We start from the raw sequence: 22,278 nt of genomic DNA, 5'->3' as shown, positions 1-22,278 counted from the left end.
ATTTTCAACTTCTTTTAAGAAATCTTGAAATTTTTCAAAAGTATCACTTTTATTTTTCAACTAATAAATAGTTGTATATTTTGAGAATTCATCAATAAAAGTGATAATATATCTATTTCCCCCACGAGTTAAAATTCCCTCAAATTCACGTAAATTGGAGTGAATTAACTCAAGCAATTCGGTATTTCTTACAACACTTTTATAAGGCCTTTTTGTAATCTTAGCTTGACTACAAGTTTCACATTTTTCAAAATCTTTTGATAGTCTTGGAATTAATCCTAAACTACTCATGATTCCTACATATCTACTATTTATATGACATAAACGGCATGCCAAAAATTAAAAGAAGAAAGCATATAAACTGAACTGGTAGATGCTTTATTATTTTCAACAGTTTTTTCTTTTTCAAAAGGAGTGTACAACTTGAACCAATTTTTGTCATAGCAGACATGCCTATTAGCACCAGAATCTGCCCACCACCCTTCAACATATTGCACCATATTAATGTCTGTAATCATAGCCACTAAAGGCTCTTCGGTTACATTAGCCTACGGGACAGATTCACGTTTCCGAAATTTGCAAAATTGAGTAATATGCCCACTTTTGCCACAAACAAAACATGATCTATTAAATTGATCTTGTGAAAGGAGTCCTTGGTTCTTATTGTAATTTTTATTCAGGTTTCCCCTTCGTTGAGGTCTATTATTATTTTTGAAAACTATTTTTTTAGTCTTCAATTGACCATTTCTAGGAAAATGATTTTTGGGCGTATTATTATTGGCTAAAATAAGGTTTACCTTTGTGGTGGAATTACCATTGCTCTCTTATGTCATGAGTGCATCTTGTCCTCTAGCCTCCTCCTCCACACGGATGCGTGTGATCAAAGTCTCCAAGGATGTCTCCTTTTGTTTGTGCCGCAAAGTCTTTTGGAACTCCCTCCAAAATTGTGGTAGTTTATCAATTATGCCAACTACCACCAAATTGTCTCCAATTTTTATGCCTTCAGATCTCAATTCTGCTACAATCATTTGGAAGTCTTATGCTTGATCCACTACCGATTTTCCATCCACCATTTGGTAACAGAAAAATCTACTAGCAACATACTTCTTTGCACCGGCCTCCTCGGTATCATACTTGCTTTGTAAAACTTTCCAATTTTTCTTGGCAAAATTATAAGTTATATCATAATAATCATAGTGATGATTGGCAAGACTACTCAAAAGATAAGAGCGACAATTATATTCATCTTTTGTATACTTATCTATTTTTTCTTGATGGAGACTAAATTTTTCCTCACTCATCTCATCGGTAGAAACCTTTGATAGATTCTTATCAGTGAGGATGTAGGCGACTTTGAGAAGACTCAAGTAGAAGAGGACCTTTCCTTTCCACCTCTTGAAATGGACTCCCTTAACCAAAGGGGCTTGTTGAGATCTCTAACAGGCTCATTTGGTTTCTCTTGTGTAGGCTACATGTATTGAATCTCCTTAAAATTGTTGGTGCAAACACAATAATAATAGAACTCACTCTCTTTAAGGAGATTCAAGCCCTTGGTTGGCTAAACTTTGTAACCGGCTAGAACAACATCTACACAAAGTGTTCAAGCCCAAAACTCCCCTAGAAAGAACACCCTTCCTTTCCAAGAACCTCTCTATTTTTTGTGTATATATTGCAGTCATATGGATTGGGTCTGAATGAGTCTATTTATAGACTCAATGGGCCTCACGAAATTACTACCCAAATTAATTTGATTAATTAGGCCCATTATTCTGATGTAGTGGGTGTTACAAGATTAATTGCTGAATATCTAGCCCAATATCTAAGTCAATTCATATTAACCCATTAATCACCACAATTAAAAAAAATAAAATGGTATCTCTTCTTTTCAATGTGGGATTAAACATTTTCACTAACTTCTCATCTTTCATATTTACTCCCACATCTATAGATTTATGTTGTAATATGTATTCATTTTAATTAATTAATATTAAAATGCTCCAACAATTATAACCATTCACGTACATGATAAAAAATAATTTAAGGTTGATGAATGGTAGTGTTATAGTTTAATATTAACTATAACCATAAATAAAATAAATAAATCACCTTGTGGGATTGGCTTAGTAATTTTCCAACCTCACTTGATATGGGTGGGATAGGATAGGAACTACACACACCCCTAAAGTATTTATTATTGGGAAAATATCATTTCACATCAGAATACATTTACCACTTCACACATGTCTACAATTTATATGAGAATGTCCACATTTTAACACATAAAAGTAAATGTGAAATAATCACATCAAAAAAGCAATGTGAAAGAATAAAGCTTTTACTATTTGGGTTGTAAATGAGTAAAGAAGTGCTTGGGAAAAAAACTTATTTATACTTGTTTATTTATGAAACAATCAGGTTCAATCCTAGTTTTAAGCTTGATTATCAAACTAATTAAACTCTACGTAAAAGTGTATTCACGAATTAATTTGTGAACTTATGAAGTTTGACTTTAAGCATATATATATAGAGTATAATTTTAGCTCTAAGTCGGTTTGGAGCTATCACATCTGATGGGAATGACGAGATTACATCCCACAGACGAAGCTAACACTAATGACGAAGAAAGCATCCATGACGAAGTCGTCCTGAATAACGAAGAAAACAGTCATCACTGACGAAGGCAGGGGAGTCATTCAATGCAGTCAATCAATGACCTGGGCAGTTACCAAATCAACCAGGCAGACCGTTGAGAGCCTCTTAAAAGTCCCATTATTGGACCAGAGGCGTTACTTGGGAAAGCATTAACAACCACAACGGCTAGCCCCTAAAGCCACATGTATAAAGCCCTCACACAGTCAACAGAAGGTACACACATACACTCACACTTTGAGAGAGCACTTTGGTTCTTTATCTTGTTTTGTCATTATTCTAACTTTGGCATCGGAGGCGTTGTGGCAGGCACCACATCGGTGACCCTTATAGAGCATACACTCACACCAACAAGGGATTCCATCTGCCCACTCTTACTGACGAGCTCGTGCTTCATCAGTTTGGCGCCGTCTGTGGGGAACGACATTTTCAGATTCATATTAGAAAACGTGGTTTCTAGTAACTCTCTACATTCAGATGGAATCCAACCCAGGTTCAGCAGCCTTGGCCCAGCAAGTTCAAGCCCTTGCAGCCACCATTGAAGAACTCACCAAACAAAACCAGGAAATGAAGCTACGACTCCAGCAGGTTTAACAGGCTCAGCAGGAGAAAAGCTGGTCCAAGGGTAACCTGGAGGGAGAAGGGGATAGCCACAGGAGAGGTATCCCTCAAAGGCCAACTACTCCGGACGAACAGAACTCAGATCTCCTTCGAGAAATGAGGAAGGAGATGGACGAACTAAGGAGCGCCATTAAAGAGAAGACGGACCGAAGCGTAAACAAAATGGTAAGGGCTACAGATTCGCCTTTCACCGCAGCGGTACTTGAATGCTTTGTACCGTCAAAGTTTCGCTTACCTCAACTAAAGCCATTCGACGGACTCAAAGACCCTCAGGATCATCTTAATACCTTTAAGACGACTCTAGGTCTTCAACAACCACCTGACGAGATACTGTGTTGTTCCTTCCCAACCACTCTCAAAGGAGTTACAAGAGAATGGTTCACGAAGTTGCCGACCTCGTCCATAGACAACTTTGATCAATTAAGTAGTGCCTTCTTGCACCATTTCATAGGGGGGCAACGTCCAAAGAGGCCGGTAGACTACTTACTCACCATAAGACAGGGAGAGAAGGAAACTTTGAGGTCGTACGTCAAACGATTCACCCGGGAGACTCTGGAGGTGGATAAAGCCGATGACAAGGTGCAGCTGACGACCTTCAAGGCGGGGCTGAGGTCCAGAGATCTCGTGGCCTCCCTCGCAAAGAATCCACCAAAGACGATGGCGGAAATGCTCCTGAAGGCACAGAAGTACATGAATGCTGAAGATGCTTTAGCTGCCATAAAGGATGCCGAGAAGCCAGGCGACAAGGCCAAGAGGGAAGACGAACGTAGGGGGCAGAAGAGAGATCGACCAAATCGTCGGAACAATAACGGGAACAGGAGGAAAGATGATAAAAGTCCTCGGACGGTAAGATTTACTCCTTTGGTTATGCCTGTTGACAAAATTTTCACGTAGATCAAGGACGAGCATTATCTCAAATGGCCCAAACCATTGCACTCATCCCCCAACGTTCGCGACAAGAACAAGTACTGCCAGTTCCACAAAGATCACAGCCACAACATGGAAGATTGCAGAGACCTAAAGGAGCAAATAGAGGAGTTAATACGGAAAGGGAAGTTACAGAAATACGTGAAGAAGGGAGAATATAGCAAGTTCAGGGACGACAATAAAATCCAGCATGAATCCTTCTCCCGTGATGACGACCGTCCGTCCCAGCCTCCACACAAGGTGATTGGGGAGATAAACACGATTACAGGGGGGCCGTTTTCAGGAGGGTCGTTTAAATCACTCAAAAAGGCATACCAGAGACAGGTTAACAGCGTCCACGCCGTACCCCCGTCCAAGCACCGACGAACATACCAGGACATGTCTTTCAGTGAAGGAGACGCCATGGGAGTGAAGCAGCCCCACAACGATCCCTTAGTCATAATGCTGAATATAGAAGGGTTCAATACCAAGAGGATCCTCGTCGATAATGGCAGCTCCGCGGACATCATCTACCTCCCAGCCTTCCAGCAACTGAGACTAGATCCAAAAAGACTGCGCCCTTTTGACTCTCCACTCGTTAGTTTCAGTGGAGACAGGGTCTACCCCAGGGGTATAGTGACATTGACGGTGACGGCGAGGACCTACCTAGTGCAGTTGACCCGACAAGTAGACTTCCTGGTGGTAGATTGTCCATCATCCTACAATGTCATCGTTGGAAGACCCACGCTCAACAAGTGGAAGGCGGCAACGTCAACCTACTATTTGAAGGTAAAATTCCCAACAGATAATGGTGTCGGTGAAGTGAAAGGAGATCAAGTCCTGGCAAGAGAATGCTACCAAGCCGTCCTGGCTGGGAAGGAGAACCACACGTGGATGATTGAGGAAAAGGAAGAAGACAGGATAGAGGCCCTAGAGACGATGGAATTGGTAGAAGGAGAAGCGAACAAGATGACCAAGATAGGAACGACGTTGAGCCCCGAGATGAGAACAAGACTCATAAGGTTCCTCAAAGAGAATCTAAATGTTTTCGCATGGAGTCACGAGGACATGTCGAGCATATCTCCAGAAGTCATCCAGCATAAGTTGAATGTGGACCCAAAACGGAAACCCGTCCAGCAATGACGAAGAACTTTCACTCCAGAACGAGACCAGGCAGTTGCAGAGGAAGTCACCAAACTCCTGACGGCAGGGTTCATCCGGGAGGTGTATTATCCTGAATGGCTAGCAAACGTCGTCCTAGTAAACAAAGCAAACGGGAAATGGAGGATGTGTGTAGACTTCACTGACCTGAACAAGGCATGCCCAAAGGACAGCTTCCCTCTACCAAGAATAGACCAACTCGTGGACTCCACAGCCGGGCACAAGTTACTGACATTCATGGACGCCTTCTCAGGGTACAACTAGATAAAGATGGCTGAGAAAGACCAGGAGAAGACCGCCTTCATCACAAGTCAAGGACTCTACTGTTACAAGGTAATGCCTTTTGGGTTGAAGAATACCGGGGCTACGTATCAGAGGTTGGTGAACAAAATGTTCAGCCAACAGATTGGCAGGAACATGGAAGTGTACGTGAACAATATGCTCGTCAAGAGCAAAGAAGAGCTCGCACACCTGGACGACCTGAAGGAGACATTTACAACCCTCAAAACGCACCAGATGAGGTTGAATCCAAGTAAGTGTGTCTTTGGGGTTGCTTCGGGAAAATTCCTGGGATTCATGGTGTCCCAAAGAGGAATAGAAGCAAACCAAGAAAAACTGCGAGCCATCATCGACATGACGTCCCCCAGGACCGTCAAGGACGTTCAAAAACTCACAGGAAGAATAGCAGCTTTGAACAGGTTCGTTTCCAGGGCTACAGACAAATGCCTGCCCTTTTTCAAGACCTTGAAGCAAGCCTTTGCCTGGACCGACGAATGCGAAACTGCGTTCCAGGAACTAAAGCGTTACCTGAGCAGTCCACCCCTTCTAAGCCCGTCCAAAGAAGGGGAAAACCTATACTTATACCTGGCAGTGTCAGCCTCGGCAGTAAGTGCAGCCCTGATCAGAGAAGAGGGCAAGAAGTAGCTCCCGGTTTACTACGTCAGCCAAGCCTTCCAAAGAGCTGAGTCCAGGTACCCAAGGATCGAAAAGATCGCGTTTGCGCTAACAGTAACCTCGCGCAAGCTAAGGCAATACTTCCAGGCAAATCCCATTCTTGTAATGACGGACCAACTAATTAAGAAATCAATGAACAAGCCCGAAGCAGCAGGAAGAATGGTCCAGTGGGCGATTGAACTTAGTCAATCTGACATCGAGTACCGTCCCAGAACGGCTATCAAGGCGCAAGCTCTGGCGGACTTCATCGTAGAGTTCACTCTTCTAGACGAAGACAGGATTACCGACGAGGAAGATAAATGGACAATACAAACTGATGGTTCGTCAGCTCAGAGGAAGGGGGGAGTAGGGGTCATCATAACCACCCCTGACGGAGAAGTGCTGAAATATGGGGTCCAACTAAAATTCCCGGCCACCAACAACGAACCTGAATACGAGGGGATACTGACGGGACTGAGGCTTGGAAAGGCACTTGGTGCTAAAAACTTGTTGATTCAAAGTGATTCAAAGCTGGTGATCGGGCAGATTAGGGGAGAGTACGAAGCAAAGGAAGAAAGGATGCAGAAATACCTCAAGCTGACGAAACATCTGACCAAGGAGTTCGATGTAGTGGAGTTCGTGCAAATCCCAAGGAGTCAGAATATAGGGGCTGACGAAATCTCGAAACTAGCGTCATCAGAAGGGGAGATTAGCACAGATCTGGCAATGGAGGTCCAAAAACACCCCAGCATTGAAGAAATTGCAACATTCACCATCCAGAGCACAGACAGCTGGATGACACCCATAATATCCTACCTTCAGAACGGGCACCTCCCTCAGAGCACGGAGGAAGCTAAAAAGATCAAGAAGAGGGCGGCTAGGTTCACAATCCTTAATGACGCCTTATACAAGAGAGGCTTCTCTATGCCTTACTTGAAGTGTGTCGATGAAGAAGAAGCTAGATACATCCTGGAAGAAATCCACGGAGGAATTTGCGGCGACCACGCTGGCCCCAGATCCCTGGTGAACAAGGTAGTACGAACTGGATATTTTTGGCCAACCATGCAGGTAGACGCTGCTGAGATCGTCAAGAGGTGCGACAAGTGTCAGCGATACGGGAATGTGCAACGGCCTCCAGCAGAGAGACTGACGACTATAGCTTCCCCATGGCCATTCGCACAATGGGAATGGACATCGTCGGCCCGCTACCCCAAGGTAAAGGTCAGGTAAAGTTCCTGCTTGTTGCTATTGATTATTTCACAAAGTGGGTTGAAGCAGAGGCTCTAGCAACAATTACTGAGGCTCGAATTCGGAGCTTTGTTTGGAAGAACATAATCTGCAGGTTCGGGATTCCCTTGACGATCATATCAGATAATGGGAGGCAGTTCGACAGCCAAGACTTCAGAGAATTCTGTTCAAACCTTGGAATCAAGAATCAGTTCTCATCCTCGGGGCACCCCCAGGCAAACGGACAGACGGAAGTGACGAACCGGACGCTGCTTAAGATTATCAAGACCAGGCTGGACGATGCGAAGGGTGCTTGGCCAGAAGAATTACCTAATGTCCTGTGGGCTTACAAAACCACAGCCAGAACCCCGACAGGAGAGACACCCTTCAGGCTTACCTATGGCACGGAAGCAGTAATCCTAGTAGAAGTGGGGGTAACAAGCATCAGACGAGGAACGTTCAGCGAAGGACTCAATGATGATGAACTATGACTCAACCTAGACTTTCTGGACGAAGTCAGAGACAACGCATCCAGCAAGATGACGAAGTATCAAAAAAAGATGGCCGAGTACTGCAATAAGAGGGTTAAATTCAGGCGACTAGACATAGGAGACCTCGTCCTGCTCAAGACCACCACAGCAACTAAAGACCCTACTCAAGGAAAGCTGGGTCCTACATTGGAAGGACCTTACTGCGTCATTCATTACTCAAGACAAGGAAGTTACCACCTGGAAACCATGGACGGACAAAGGCTCCCCCGACCATGGAACATTGAGCATTTAAAGAAGTACCACAAGTAAATGTAATAGACTAATGCATTCATTCTTGAATTTAATGAAAGAATTATTCCTCTGATGTCTTTGTGCAGGCAATTCTAGTCAATCATAGGGCCCATGAAACACTTAAGTAACAAGATTCCGCCTCGACGGATGTAAGTTACTGACGACCACCCTAACGGGTATAAATCACTAAAGTAACAAGATTCCGCCCCGGCAGATGTAAGTTACTGACGACCATCCTAACGGGTATAAAACACTAACGTAACAAGATTCCGCCTCGATGGATGTAAGTTACTGACGACCATCCCAACGGGTATAAAACACTAAAATAACAAGATTCCGCCTCGACGGATGTAAGTTACTGACGATAACCCCACGGGTATAGAATACTAAAGTAACAAGATTCCGCTTTGACGGATGTAAGTTACAAAGGCTATAAAAGCGATAAAACGACTAAATGACAAGATTTCGCTTTGACGGATGTAAGTCACCACAGGTACAACCCTCTAGCAAGTGCAAGTGACAAGATCTCGTCTGACGGATTCACACAAAAAGAAAGAGAAAAGGGAAGAACCATGCAACAAATTAAAACAACACTCAGACTGCATTCAAGATCGTCAAAACAATCAAGTAACAGATTATTGACAAATAAATAGATCGCAAAGTGAAAAATATGGACGAGTATAAATCAGCCAAAACATCTGTTAAACAAGTAAGTATGCTTCATTAAAAACCCATAACCACTGGGTTGCAAACATTGTTTTCAAAATAAAATTGATTGTTCCGGAATTAGATTTACAAAAAAAGAAAAAGGCCCAAAACAGGACGGGCATCCAACAAAAATAAACAAAAGAAAAATTTTCTAAGTAAAAAAGTCAGGCGTCAGCAGCAGCATCTTCACCGGTAGGTGCGTCAGTAGCAGGTTCAGGAGCATCACCATCCGGGGCAGAAGACTGAGTAGCTTCATCCATAGCCATCTCCTTATCCACCTCCTCCAAGTCCAGGCTCCCCATGTCAACCCCAATAGGATGCTTGACCAGATACCTCCTGAGAAGCTCGAACCCTTTGAAGTACCAACTGAAGAGTACAGTATTGTACTCGTCAGTGGTCTGGAAAGCCTCCACGGATCTGGCAGCAATGGTTACGAGTTTCTCTTTGGCTGAAAGAAGCTGCTCATCCTTCTCCTGAGTCAACTTGCGCTCAACCCTGAGGTCGTCATCCAGTATCTTGACCTTCTCCTTCAAAGAAGTTGTCTCGTCCATAGAGGCAATTAAGTTCTTCTTCAGGTCAGAATTCTCTTTCTCCAAAGCCTCCATCTGGGTTGTTAGAGATGCCACCTTGGCCTCTTAAGTGAGGTATTCGGAGGTAATATGGAGGCTCTCTCCCAACACCTGGAGGAAATCATATAGTCGTCAGAAAAAAAAAAAAAAAAAAAAAAAAAAAAAAAAAGGAAGGAAAATACCGTACCTAGACGAGCTTGTGAACATGACGATAGGCGACCTCGTTCAATGACATGTCAGAAAGAGCCCTCAAATCCGCTGGAGTGACGACCTCGTGAGCCCTGTCCACGGCCAGCCTTTCGTCATCCCATATTGTGGACGAACGAGTATCAGCCTTCTCCTTCTCCTTGCCAGTCACGCGTGGCCTTTTGGAGCCAGGAGTAGGGATCTCATCTATTGACGTGGTTGGAGAGGCCGTCCTCGTCGTCTCAGAAGCTATGGGATGGACGGAACTAAGGGGAGTGGGGGCAGGGCCCTTCCCGGTCACACGCACAGTTTTCTTCCCCAGGTTGGACAGTGGTTTGTCCTTTTTGGATCTCATCTTTGCATACATGTCTTTGTTAAATTTTTCGTCATCTCTGCAAGAGGAAAACGTTTAACAGGAAATCCTAGGTGTACATGAGAAGAATCAGCACTGACAAGTATAATATTACTTTTTTTGTCCTCAAGTCTGATTTGATGAAGAACGTAAGGAGATGGGTCAGGACCAAGGTTGTAGAAAGCGAGGGTCCGGGGGTCAACCAGGTCGTCCCAGTTCTCAATCGTCTCAGCGTACCCGATCGCAGTTTCAATGCGTTCCTTGTGCCAGCTCTTAAGCTTAGGCCGTCTCTTAACTGTACCAAACAAGAAACAAAGGAGTTAGCAATACTAAAGCCTCAAAGGTGGCAAAATTAAAACGACGGGGAGAAATACTGATGCACCTAAGGTCGGGGTTCCCCACCGACGAAGCAACCTCGGGATATCACCCTAATCACTGCTGGATTGAGTCTCGAAGTCATCTCCAGACACAAAGAAAAAGCGCGACTTCCAATACCTGAAGGACGAAGGTAAGCCCTTGACAATCCTCATCTTTCTCTCCCAAGGGACTAACTCATAATACCCCCACTCCTTGGACTCTTTCAAACGGTATAGATAGGTGAGTTCACCCATCCTAATCATATCCCCATTGGAGGCCAACCATATTTGCATACAGTTGATCACGATCCTCCACGAGTTAGGCATGAGCTGCCCAGGAGCAATACCAAAATGAGCCAAAAGTTCTATCAGGAATGGGTGGACGGGGAGCCTAAGCCCGCAGGAGAAGGTTGACTCATAAAAACACACTTCACCCGGAAAAAAGTGGCAGGCCCTATTTTCGTCCTTAGGTAGACGAACACGAACCCGCGCCGGAAACTAGAACCTATCCTTGAACCTACTCACAGTTTCGGCGTCCAAACCACACGACTCCCTGAGGGCATAAAAATCCCTAACCTCCCGAGGACCAGAGACGGCTGTATCCCCTTCCGCTGGGTCGCCATTAGACGACAACCCAGTCTCGAGATCGCTAGACCTAACCTCAGACATCACTTCTCTCCTTGCTAAACTCTCGAACCAATTAAGCGATTGACGGAGCAAAGGCAACAAGTCGCCCAAAACCACGCTCAGAAAATTGCCCTCAAAAACAAAATTTTCTAAAAACGGGTAAGTACCCAAAGACCCTCCTAGGCACACAAAAAGAAATGAGATCGATGGACAAGCTATCCTGACCTCCAAACTATCAACCATGGAAGTATAGAAAACAGAGGGTAGAGAAAAACGATACAAGCTAAAATCCCAGAAAAATCAAAGACCGACAAAAGAAAAGGAAGAAAAGGAAAGAGAGAATCAGAAACTACACTACAGTAAGGTAAAAAGAAAATATAAGGAAAGGACCAGTAAGGAAAAACATACCTCCAATGGCGAAACACCAAAAGCACAGCACAATGGTTTGAAGAAGAAGGAAGTCTCGAGAAAAAAAAAACGCTCAGAGTATCGTTTGGGTATTTTTTTTGTTTTGCTTTCTGAAAAGTAAAAGAAATTAGAAGAGGAGAAGTTTTAAACTTAGGCCAAAAAACGATTGAAAAACCAGCGGGAAACCCAAGAGTCATACCATTAATTCCACGGATCAACACGAGCCACGTGGCCACGTTGCGTGTAGCGCCGCCACTAAGCATTAAATTCGGAACAGAACCCCAAGAGTTACAGACAGCTCAAGAAAACTTTTCATCTTCCGTGATCGTCATGACACGTCATAGACGACCCCAGAACCTGGGGGGCAACTGATGGGAATGACGAGATTACATCCCACAGATGAAGCTAACACTAATGACGAAGAAAGCATCCATGACGAAGTCGTCCTGAATAACGAAGAAAACAATCATCACTGACGAAGGCAGGAGAGTCATTCAATGCAGTCAATCAATGACTTAGGCAGTTACCAAATCAACCAGGCAGACCGTTGGGAGCCTCTTAAAAGTGCCATTATTGGACCAGAGGCGTTACTTGGGAAAGCATTAACAACCACAACGGCTAGCCCCTAAAGCCACATGTATAAAGCCCTCACACAGTCAACAGAAGGTACACACATACACTCACACTTTGAGAGAGCACTTTGGTTCTTTATCTTGTTTTGTCATTATTCTAACTTTGGCATCGGAGGCGTTGTGGCAGGCACCACACCGGTGACCCTTATAGAGCATACACTCACACCAACAAGGGATTCCATCTGCCCACTCTTACTGACGAGCTTGTGCTTCATCAACATCTAATCCCCTAAATAACAATTGAAAAAGTTATGTGACTAAAACTATATATAAATAAGGACAAAATTTAGTTACAAAATTACAAACTCACTCAATAAAATAAATATTACAAAATATTTTGAAAATTTAACCGTTTAATTGTATGTTCTGTTAGGTTCTAAAGACTTAGGAACTAATGTATTTAGAACTCTAATGTGTAATGTTGGCAAACCATGATCAAAACAATTGTTAGTCATGTTTAGACTTGCTCAAAGTGTATGCATTGTATGTAAAGTTGGAATCGAGTGGCCGCAGAAGTATTAGTAACTTTTGGCCTAGCTCGATCGATCGAATCTCTGGCAGAAAGCATTTTTCTATAGAATTCCAACTCAACCCTATCTCATTAAAACGTTTAGGGTTTTATGTTTTGCCCTAAGTGTAAAAGGCAAATTCTAGCAATGTTTTAGAGGTTACTCTAGTTGCTGTGTGTGAATCTCTTATGAGATTTAGAGGTGGTTGCCTTCACACATGCTTAGGATTATCAAGAAAGAGATTTTATTGAGAGCTTGATGATCATTCAGTTGCTGTACTAAGAAGCTTAAAGAAACACAAGCGGGTGTGCTTGTACTTGCTGGAGAATCCAAGAAAGAAGTCCGTGGTCTCGAAACTTGTACGTGGTCGTGTTAGTAAGTTTCTACTAGTGGGTAGGAATAGGATGTTAGCGGTCTAAGTCCTATTGTAAAATTTCGATTATTTCATAATGGATTCAGGTTTATCTTGAGGATAACTAAGTTAAATCCTCCCCAGGTTTTTACCGGTTTGGTTTCCTGGGTCATCATATCATTGTGTTATTTATATTTCCATTGATATGCATGATATGATTATTTGATTGTGATAACTTAGATTTGAAATTTGGACTAAGGATCTGTTTGGATACAACTTATTTTTGTTGAAACTGAAAACTGAAAATTGAAAACTGAAAACACTGTAACAAAATAATTTTTAAATGTGTGAATAGTACTGTGGGACCCATTTTTAATTAAAGTTTGGGTAAAAAAAGATGTTTGTAGGTCCTGTGAACAGTACACGAGACCCACAAACAGTGCCATTTCAGACCAATATGTTGACGTCCCAAGTGCTAGTGGGTCCCGTGCACAGTGCATGGAACCCACTGGCAGGTTTGTCCCCCATGTGAAACCAACTTTAGGTAAAAAAAAAAAAAAAGAGGAAACATGAAGGAGAAAAACGCAGACGTAAATAAGTCCAATCCAAACCGCACCTAAGTAAATAATTTGGCTAATTAACTAGGTTAATCCAATTGTGTTTTAAGGGTTCTAAAAACTCACATGTTTTTTACGCTCTTAATACACGTGTTAAATTTTGTCAATTGAATATTATTTACTATATAATCTATAAACTTATATTTTATACATAATTTTAAATTATAAAAACTTGCAATTTAAAAATTTTATTGATAACATAGCTATTGATTTTCAATTTTCTTGAAATTTTGCAAGTATGGAAGATGTAAGAAAAAAATATAATCCAATGATAAATTTGTCAAAATTCATCTCTAATAAAAAGATATTAAGTAAGTTTGTAACCTAAACTTGCAATTAATTTTGTAACTAAAGTTTGTCCCTAAAATAAAATGGTCTCTTCAATCTCAACTTTTTCCTAATTTTATTCTTTTGGTTATATAACTAATTTAGCAACTCCAATTTTTTTTTTTCTTTCCTAAATTCAAAATATCAAACCAGTGAGAAGCAAGTAGTCCATAAGATTTTTAGAAGCAAAATTTGGTCATTTAATTTCCCATGCTAATGTTGCTTTTATTACAAAATCCGGTTAGTAGCGCTAGTTACCTGTTATGGTCTTATGAACTTATCATCGTCTTTTCTTTGCACATGAGCATATATACATACACAACAGGTTCATACGGCCAAAAACACAAAAGTCCCTCTTTTGTGTCACGCAAAATCTTGTGTGTTTTCCTCCGTAGACAACAGATGGAAATGTGATGGAAGACTGTAAAATAGGCCATCATGACCCTACTGGAGTTCAATATATTGGGTTGATTGATGGGCAAATTCACAATTGCTAGATTAACCTGATAGATATTAATGGAGAATTAGAACCAAATCCGTTGTTGAAAGATGGATATATTTTCCATAAGATTCAATAAATATGACATCACATAGAGATAATGCTGCTAGTCTGCTACTACGACAATGAAGATTATGTCAACTTATAAATCTTGTTCTACAATTAGCCAATTACACCCCATGGAAGGAGGTTAAAAAGAATCGGTGTCTGTCAAGTATTGGAAAATTTATTCTATGCTCTTTCAGCAATTGATCGCAGGATCCCAAAATTTTGAATCAGTGCCCAAGTTTGAAGTTCACTCATCAACAGTCACACTGCCTATCTGTCCAACTGGATATTTACACAACCAACCATCCTTAACTGATGGAAACATACAGAAATCACGTTTCCAGGGATGTCTCATGCTCATGATTAATACTTGGCTTCCTCAATCAGAGTTTTGGTAGGTGAAGGGAACATTTTCCAGTTTGAGGTGGCAACTCTAATGCACCAACAAGGCAATCACTGTAACATTCTGGGTTTTCTGGCTGTCCATTTTGGAGCAGACTGTTAAAAAACTATAGTAGCTCAAGTAACATTGCTCCATAGCATACTACATCTCTAGCTTCCTTTAATCTCAAAGTACTCTGCATCACAAAATCACATTCCATTTGTAAAATTCAAAGAAATAGCTAAATTACCATGGACTCATAAAAGCAGATTATGGACAAGCTCAATTAATCAATGTTGAACAAAATGCAAGCCAGTTACAACAAGCCAAAAGTAAGACTATTTGTAGTACTAACCTAGAGGTGCATAACCATTTACAAGTGGAACTGATGTTTAAGTTATTTGCCCCTCTTCGCCAGAAATTTGTCCATCCTAAAACCTCCTGCCATAGCAATTATCCAAAAGAATTTTGCCAACTTTCACAGCACATAATGTAGTTTGCAGAATCTCCCATCAATCAACATTAACCAGCACAACTGAAAGCAAATCTTCTACTGAATGAAACATCCATTTCCATCCCACATTCAACTTTTCTACTTGGTTATCCATAAATAACCCAAATACCAATCTGTCATTCTTTTAGATCTTCAAAGTAAGAAGCAGGTATTTCTGAATGAGAAGGCATACTTGCCACATATTTGAACTGTTTCCAAGAAAACAATGTTTATGAAATTAGATTACTACTCTTTGAATTATATGAAAATTTACATCAACTTCAGTTATAAATGTTTAACCATAAATACCTTATGCTGCTTGTATTTCTCTCTTATGGCTTGTAAAGAGCCTCCTTTTCTACTAACATACAAGTCATGTATGATAAGAACACAATCCTTTAAATCAGCTGGTTTGTATCCAGAATATTGTTGCAGTGTTGCGCACTGTGAAAAGCATACAACTTGTAAGTGCTTTCAAATCAAAAAGTCATACTATTAGCAGGTCTCAAAAGTCAAGCTCTTACCCAAGGACGTATCATTGGTTGAATGATAAATTTTGCAAGAAAGATAACTGATGCGGCCACCAAGGAAGGTAAGAATTTCACACAATTATAGTCTAACAAACTTAACTCCCCAAGATAGTAGCATAGGAACTCTAACTGCAAATTGGGACTCTATAGAAGGCACAAGACAACGAGTCAATAACAAAAACGTTTCAAAATTAGGAACATTTACAAGAGGGCCAAGAAGACATTTAGCTTACTTTGTTGTTCGTTTGAGCAACGCTGGTGAATCTTCTGCAAGCCAAAACAGGGGAAAAAAAAAACTATAATCAGTTGAATGTATCATTTAAGTTTTTAACTGTGACACTGGTTCATTTATGGATAATTAAAATACACAGCATCTTGACCATGTCCTTACCTTAAAAATGTCTTTACTGTTGGATTGCCCATTTCAAACTTTAGTGACTTGAGTATATCAGCCTCCATCTTCACTACCTTTACAATCACAATGAAACCAATATTAAATTATTAATGAAAGCACAACAATAAAACTTAGACCCACATGGGAAAGAAAAATGACAATTAAGTAAAAGAAGAAAAAAGACAATCACCTCCTCCTTAGGATATGTATTATCCGTAATGTAACAAAAATCACCCACATCTGGAGCAGTAATTTCTTCATACTTCCTACTCATCACAATAGGAAAACCAATAATTGTAAGTACAAAGAAAACCCATATTTATAAAACTACTTTATGATTAGTAATTTTTAACAAAGTAAATTGTACCATCCCTTAGGATTAAACCATAATATTAAAATTATTATCAATTTTACTATAAAATATTTACAAACCAACATAAGCAAGATTATATGATTGATGGCACATAAACAATACAACAAATAAATTTCAAAGAATTATTTTTATTTATAAAGGGAATAAGAGACTCAAACTAATAACCTATGCTTCACTTCACAAGACATGATCCCAACTGATTGTACAATACCTTGGAATTAAAACTCATCTAAAAAAAGTACTATCAATTTCACAACACAATATCTACAAATTGATATGATTAATATTATAATTAATGACACAAACTATGTAATAAAAAAAATAACTTTTTTGATTTGTTTAAAAGTAAACACGTCAATTTATAACATTAAACAAGTAAAATTTATAACATCACTAGCATTGCTCATATACCCATTTTTATAAAACAACAATTGCTTATCTTAAGCCCAAAACAAAAGGTTTGAAGGACTTGGAGGCTTACGAGGCAATTAGCATTGAAGAAACACCCAACAATTGAAGCTTCTGCTTATGGACAACGTTCAAAGATAGGAATCTATCAATATATGAAATAGCGAGATACAAAGTGTCTGGAAGAAGCTTATACTCCTCTGCAACCTCAACCAACCAATCCACCAAAACCCCTCTCATGTTAGCAGTAACTTCCTTCTGAACCTTCTCAAGGTAATTCGGCACTGGCCTTCTCTTTGTCTCCATCTATAAAAAAACCAACCCATCTTCAAAATTAGCCCCAAATCCAAACCCCCACATCAAAAAAATCCAAATTTCAAACACCCATTAGTTCAAAATGGCTAAAAATTGAATCTTTAGCTCTATCTATATGATAAAAATAAAAAATCCCATCTTCAAAATTAGCCCCAAATTCAAATACCCATTAATCCAAAATGGCTAAAACAAAATCCCAAGCAATTTATGAACCAAAAAGATTGTGTCTTTACCTCCATTTTGTGAAGATAGTCATCAATGTCGGAGGCATAAGCTCCACAAAGTTGGGGATCATCACAACTGTCATCGATTTCCACCTTTGTGGGACTACCCTTTGTTGTACTTATTAACGTTGTCGTTAATGCCTTCTTTGCCTTTGGCTTTGTCTTCGTTACAGGCTTGTTGTTCACCGGAACAACAACGTTTGACAAGTTCGGAAGCTCCCCCAACACCACTCGCTTCTTGTTAGGTGAGCCTGAAGCTGCAGACAAGGCTCTCTTTTTGGCTGCGCGAGTGATGCGCACACAGTTCTCTTGCTCTGCCATTTGGGGAACCTTAGAATCTCTCTTTCGCTCTTAGGTGCTTAGACAAAGAGAAAGAAAGAGAGTGTGTGCGTGCAGAGAGAGTTGGGGTGAGTTTGTGAGAGAGGAGAGAAGGGTTTTGTAATGAGAAAGAAAATGAGAATGAGCGCCATTGTTTGTTTTTCAAAAACGCGCTTTTGGGATAGAGGCGTGTGTGGGAAAAAAATTTTATTTTTGTTTGAGTTTTGAAAGTTTTTGTGTTTTTTTAACTATCTATGGTTGGTTCAAAATTTTGTGTGGGAATTTTGGAATTTGAGCAAAATGACAAAAGTTAAAGGCAAACTTTTTATGTTCCCGGGTTTCTGTAATGTAATTTTGTGACTCGGCGGGCTTTTGATTATATTTACCATGTTTTTAATTGAACCGCTCCCTATAGTTTTAATGACCATTGACCAAAGGTGTACAATTGTGCATAGTGCATTTCTATTATATTATTGCACTGGAAAATGGCACCATAATTCCTTTTGCTTCTCCAAACAAATAAATAAGAGAGTGTTTGGTAAAGGAGTTTGAGTTGAGTTATTTGTAGTTTTTTAAAATATGTGTGAGTGAAAAAATGTATAGAAATGTGTGTAATGTTGTTTAAAATATAAAAATGTGAGTTTGAACTTGCCTACCAAACAAGCCCTTATCTATTTCACCTTTTGTATTTGAAAAATTCTAATGTTACGATCAATTTTACACTTATTTAATTATTTTGACAATTATCTGATGTAACTAATCATGAGTGGTTGAAAAAAAAAGTTATGAATTTATGTAAAAATAACAAATAACCAATTACAATATGCTACAAAAAATAGTTATGAAATGGTTGTAGAATTGTTTGCATTTTTTGTTTTCTTTCCCTGCTTGGAAAACATTTTTGGGATTCAAATTTTTTTTTTTTAGTATGGTACTATGAAAATTACAAGTTAACCATTTTATGTGTTTGATTATACCTCTTTTTTTTTTTCTTTTTTTTGGTTTTAGCATTGATCTAACTAAAATTTGCAACACTGGGTCTTGATGTAGAGCTTTATTTGACTTTGTTTATAAATGGTTGTTTTTACTACTTTTAGGATTTAGTGGCAATCTAACAAAACATCATATCAATTGGTACACTATCGTTTGAAAGGACTTTACCTCAACGAAAGAACTTTATCTATATTCTAAATAATATTTAAAAGCTGAAACAAATTATTTATTGTTATTGTGCTTCTATTAAATCACATTAATATAGCATTTTGGTTTATTCAGTCCATTCTCTCCTCTCTCTCTCTCTCTTAAAAAGTTCTAACTATAAGATCAAATTTGTAAAACTAAAATTTCATGCTCTTAAAGCCCTTAACAAAAGAATGCTATAAAGTAATTTATATATTCTTTTTCCTTTTATTTTGTATTTAATTTTTTACCCTAAGTTGACGACTTGGTTTTTTTTTTTTTTTTTTCTTGAATTCCATTTTCAATAGGAATTATAAGATATAAAAACTAATTTTTACCATATGTTATGTGATACTTTAAGGCAGCCAAATTTTTGCGTGTGACATTGCTATCTAATTCTCTCTCTCTCTCTCTCTCTCTCTCTCTCTCTCAAAATGCTAAATTCTTTATTTTGTTCAATTGTTTGGATAATTGATTTTTCTAGATAAGCTTTAGCTTTAAGAATTGTATTAACTATACTTTATTAAAAAATAATCACATTATTTTAAATGGTTTGGGACTAACACTTATAAGTTTCATAAACTACTTTCATTTTTCACTTAACAAAAATAAATGTACGATAATAATTTCGATAATACATGCTTCGAGGAGAAATGTAATACTAAATTAAGTAATTGACTATGTTGATGTTCAATGCAATAAAGATAACTAGTAAAATTAAATACATTACAATTTTGGCTACAAATAGAGGCTAGAACTACTAGAAAACAAGTAACATCGATACATTAAAGTACAACAACCGAAATCAAACTACTTATTTGGTAATATGCACTAAATTGGCCACAAACAAGGAAGGAACTACCTTGGGGCTGAGGGGGCCATGCACCCCCCCCCCCCCTCCCCAGCCTTTGGAAAAAAAATTCCCCAGTATATATGTTAGCATAAAAAATTTATTTTTGGCTCTAAAATTAATATACTTGCCCCCCCCCCCTCCCCACCTCTCCCAAACAATTTACAAGCTAACCCATGAAAACAAAAATGAAAAAAAATTATCAAAGCATCCATTGTCTAATTGTCCTAAAAATATCAAGAAAAACACAGCTAAACATTTGGATAATTTACAAATCTGGATAACAGGAAAAATCTACAAAACAATTCACATATTCAGATAATTAAAAAAAAAAAAAAAATCCTTGGACACAGTCTAAGTAGAAAAAAAAAATTATAACAAATCAATTATAAATCCTAACAAAACAAATCACAAAAACCTAATAATCTTTACCCAATTTCTACCTCTCATTTGAGAGCGCTTTGTCCCTCTCAAATGACTCCACCCCATAGTTACAGAGACAACTCTTATACTGCTAATCACTCCATCCACACACCAATTAGTGTCACCAATAACTTGGATTAGTAGGTGTCTTTAACTCAACCCATGAAAAAAATTTATATTTTAAAAGAGCTGCTGCTCTTTAACAAAACCTGTGGGAAAAAAAAAATTTTGAATGATATAATTTTATTAATTTTTAATGTTTTATTAACTTTGGGACACACTTGGCATGCATGCATAAATGTAATACACATGTGAAACAACAATCTACTGTTTTGTGCCTTACTTAAACTACCACCAGAGCATGTGTGTGATTAGTTTATTGGTAATAAACTTTGTGCCTTAGCTAAATTAATGTAGTGATGGGAAAAGCTTTATTATTTACATAGTTGAAGACTCAAATTTACCGTTCATTATAATGTGATTGTTTAACAGATCTCTTTTTCTTTTCATTTTTTACTACTTTTTCAAAATGACAATTTTTTAAAGGAAAAGATCTCACATTTTTATACTACCTCAACCTTAATTAAGAAATTATAAAATAAATAAAAAATCCTTAACCAAGACACCAATAATTGTCTCACCCTTTTTTTCGTTGAATATTAGTGCATGATGTTGATTAACCCCCCTTTTTTTTTGAGAAACCGGCGTCTAAATTAAATAACTGAAATTAGCCAAAATCGGCTAAAAGTACATCAGCAACTTGTGGTGGAACATCCTTCATCCACACAAAAAAAACCATCAATAGGTCTCGTATGTTTTGCTAAAAAAACGAGCAATTGAGTTACCCAACCTGCGGGTGTGTGAAAAGAAAATACAATTGCAAGAAAGTAAATAAGGCTTAATAGAAGAAATTAAATGGCCAAAAGATGAGAAAGACTCCTCTTCCTTTCTTAAGGCAGAGATGACCACCTCTGAATCTCCTTCGACAAATGAGAGGGTAGGTTAAGGTCCATAGCTAGGGTGATAGCTCGAATTGCTGCTAGCGCTTCAACTTCATCTGATGAGGATGGGAGCTGGATTTTCTCCGCCAAGGAAGCAATCACCTTCCCTTGAGAGTCACAGACTACCACTCCCACCCAAGCCTCCTTTGTATCATTGAACACCGCCCCATCGAAATTAATCTTAAGGAGTGGCGTAGGAGGGGGCTCCCATTTGGGTCTTGACCTTTAGGGCGAAGACACCTGAATCTAAGCTGCTGGTTGCACCTGTGTAAACTATTGAAGCATTTGTTTGGTTGAAGAAATGACTTGGGATAACGGGTAAGGCTTGTTACTAGTTCGAAGTTGGTTGCGCCGAGACCAAATCGTCCATACAATTGCCGCTAATAGTTCTGGTTGCCTGCCATTCTCCAGCACAAAGCATGCAAGCTCGTAGAAATTAGAAAACTTCTTAGACCTATAAAACAGCCACAATGTGTCAGCTTCCCAAATGACCGAGAGTTCAACACAGTCCCACAATGCATGGTAACTGTGGGGCCCGGCCCAGAAATAATGGGCTATTCCAAATTCAGGCCCGTCCGAGGAGCGTCCTGTCCAAAGAGAAACCGCATATGAAGCATTACTCAGTCCCGATAACGCCAAGGAAACCTATCCAAGGAGTAACTCCTCCTCGGACACTACGAAGCCCAGACGAGGAACTCTCCCCAGCCAATTCAGTTCATCCTCCCAACATATAAAATGAATAAAATCCAAAATATCTCATGGAAAGCTACCACCACATTAATTGCGCCCCAACCACCCTCTTGGCCGCATTAATGAGGAAAAGACCCCTGAACAGTACCACCTTGGCCTCTGCAACTCACAAAGGGAGTGATGAGGACGTCTGATGGGACAGATGCTCAAGTAGATGCTTAGATGATCA

General features: G+C 39.5%; 4 protein-coding genes across 4 annotated transcripts; 2 read left to right on the top strand and 2 right to left on the bottom strand.

Moving 5' to 3' along the window:
• Positions 1 to 3,432: 3,432 nt before the first annotated feature.
• Positions 3,433 to 5,319, top strand: LOC115978032. The gene is made up of 2 exons (XM_031100063.1): positions 3,433 to 4,116; positions 4,171 to 5,319. The coding sequence occupies exons 1-2, from the start codon at positions 3,433 to 3,435 to the stop codon at positions 5,317 to 5,319; spliced, it is 1,833 nt and encodes a 610-aa protein (XP_030955923.1).
• A 1,077-nt stretch (positions 5,320 to 6,396) lies between these two features.
• On the top strand, positions 6,397 to 7,500 carry LOC115978025. The gene has a single exon (XM_031100055.1). The coding sequence runs from the start codon at positions 6,397 to 6,399 to the stop codon at positions 7,498 to 7,500; it is 1,104 nt and encodes a 367-aa protein (XP_030955915.1).
• A 7,981-nt stretch (positions 7,501 to 15,481) lies between these two features.
• LOC115978016 (putative cyclin-A3-1) lies at positions 15,482 to 16,542 on the bottom strand. Its single transcript, XM_031100051.1, has 6 exons — positions 16,459 to 16,542; positions 16,266 to 16,342; positions 16,108 to 16,141; positions 15,869 to 16,018; positions 15,654 to 15,788; positions 15,482 to 15,553 (listed from the first exon to the last, which is right to left on the bottom strand). The coding sequence occupies exons 1-6, from the start codon at positions 16,540 to 16,542 to the stop codon at positions 15,482 to 15,484; spliced, it is 552 nt and encodes a 183-aa protein (XP_030955911.1).
• Positions 16,543 to 17,118: 576 nt separating this feature from the next.
• Positions 17,119 to 17,915, bottom strand: LOC115974526 (cyclin-A3-2-like). Its single transcript, XM_031094928.1, has 2 exons — positions 17,598 to 17,915; positions 17,119 to 17,355 (listed from the first exon to the last, which is right to left on the bottom strand). Exons 1-2 carry the CDS (start codon positions 17,907 to 17,909, stop codon positions 17,119 to 17,121), a joined length of 549 nt encoding a protein of 182 aa, XP_030950788.1. The 5' UTR covers positions 17,910 to 17,915.
• Between the last annotated feature and the right edge of the window lie 4,363 nt (positions 17,916 to 22,278).

This window comes from Quercus lobata, chromosome 2, assembly GCF_001633185.2.
Source record: "Quercus lobata isolate SW786 chromosome 2, ValleyOak3.0 Primary Assembly, whole genome shotgun sequence".
Taxonomy (NCBI): Eukaryota; Viridiplantae; Streptophyta; class Magnoliopsida; order Fagales; family Fagaceae; genus Quercus; species Quercus lobata.
This window is presented reverse-complemented; position numbering and strand designations above follow the sequence as displayed.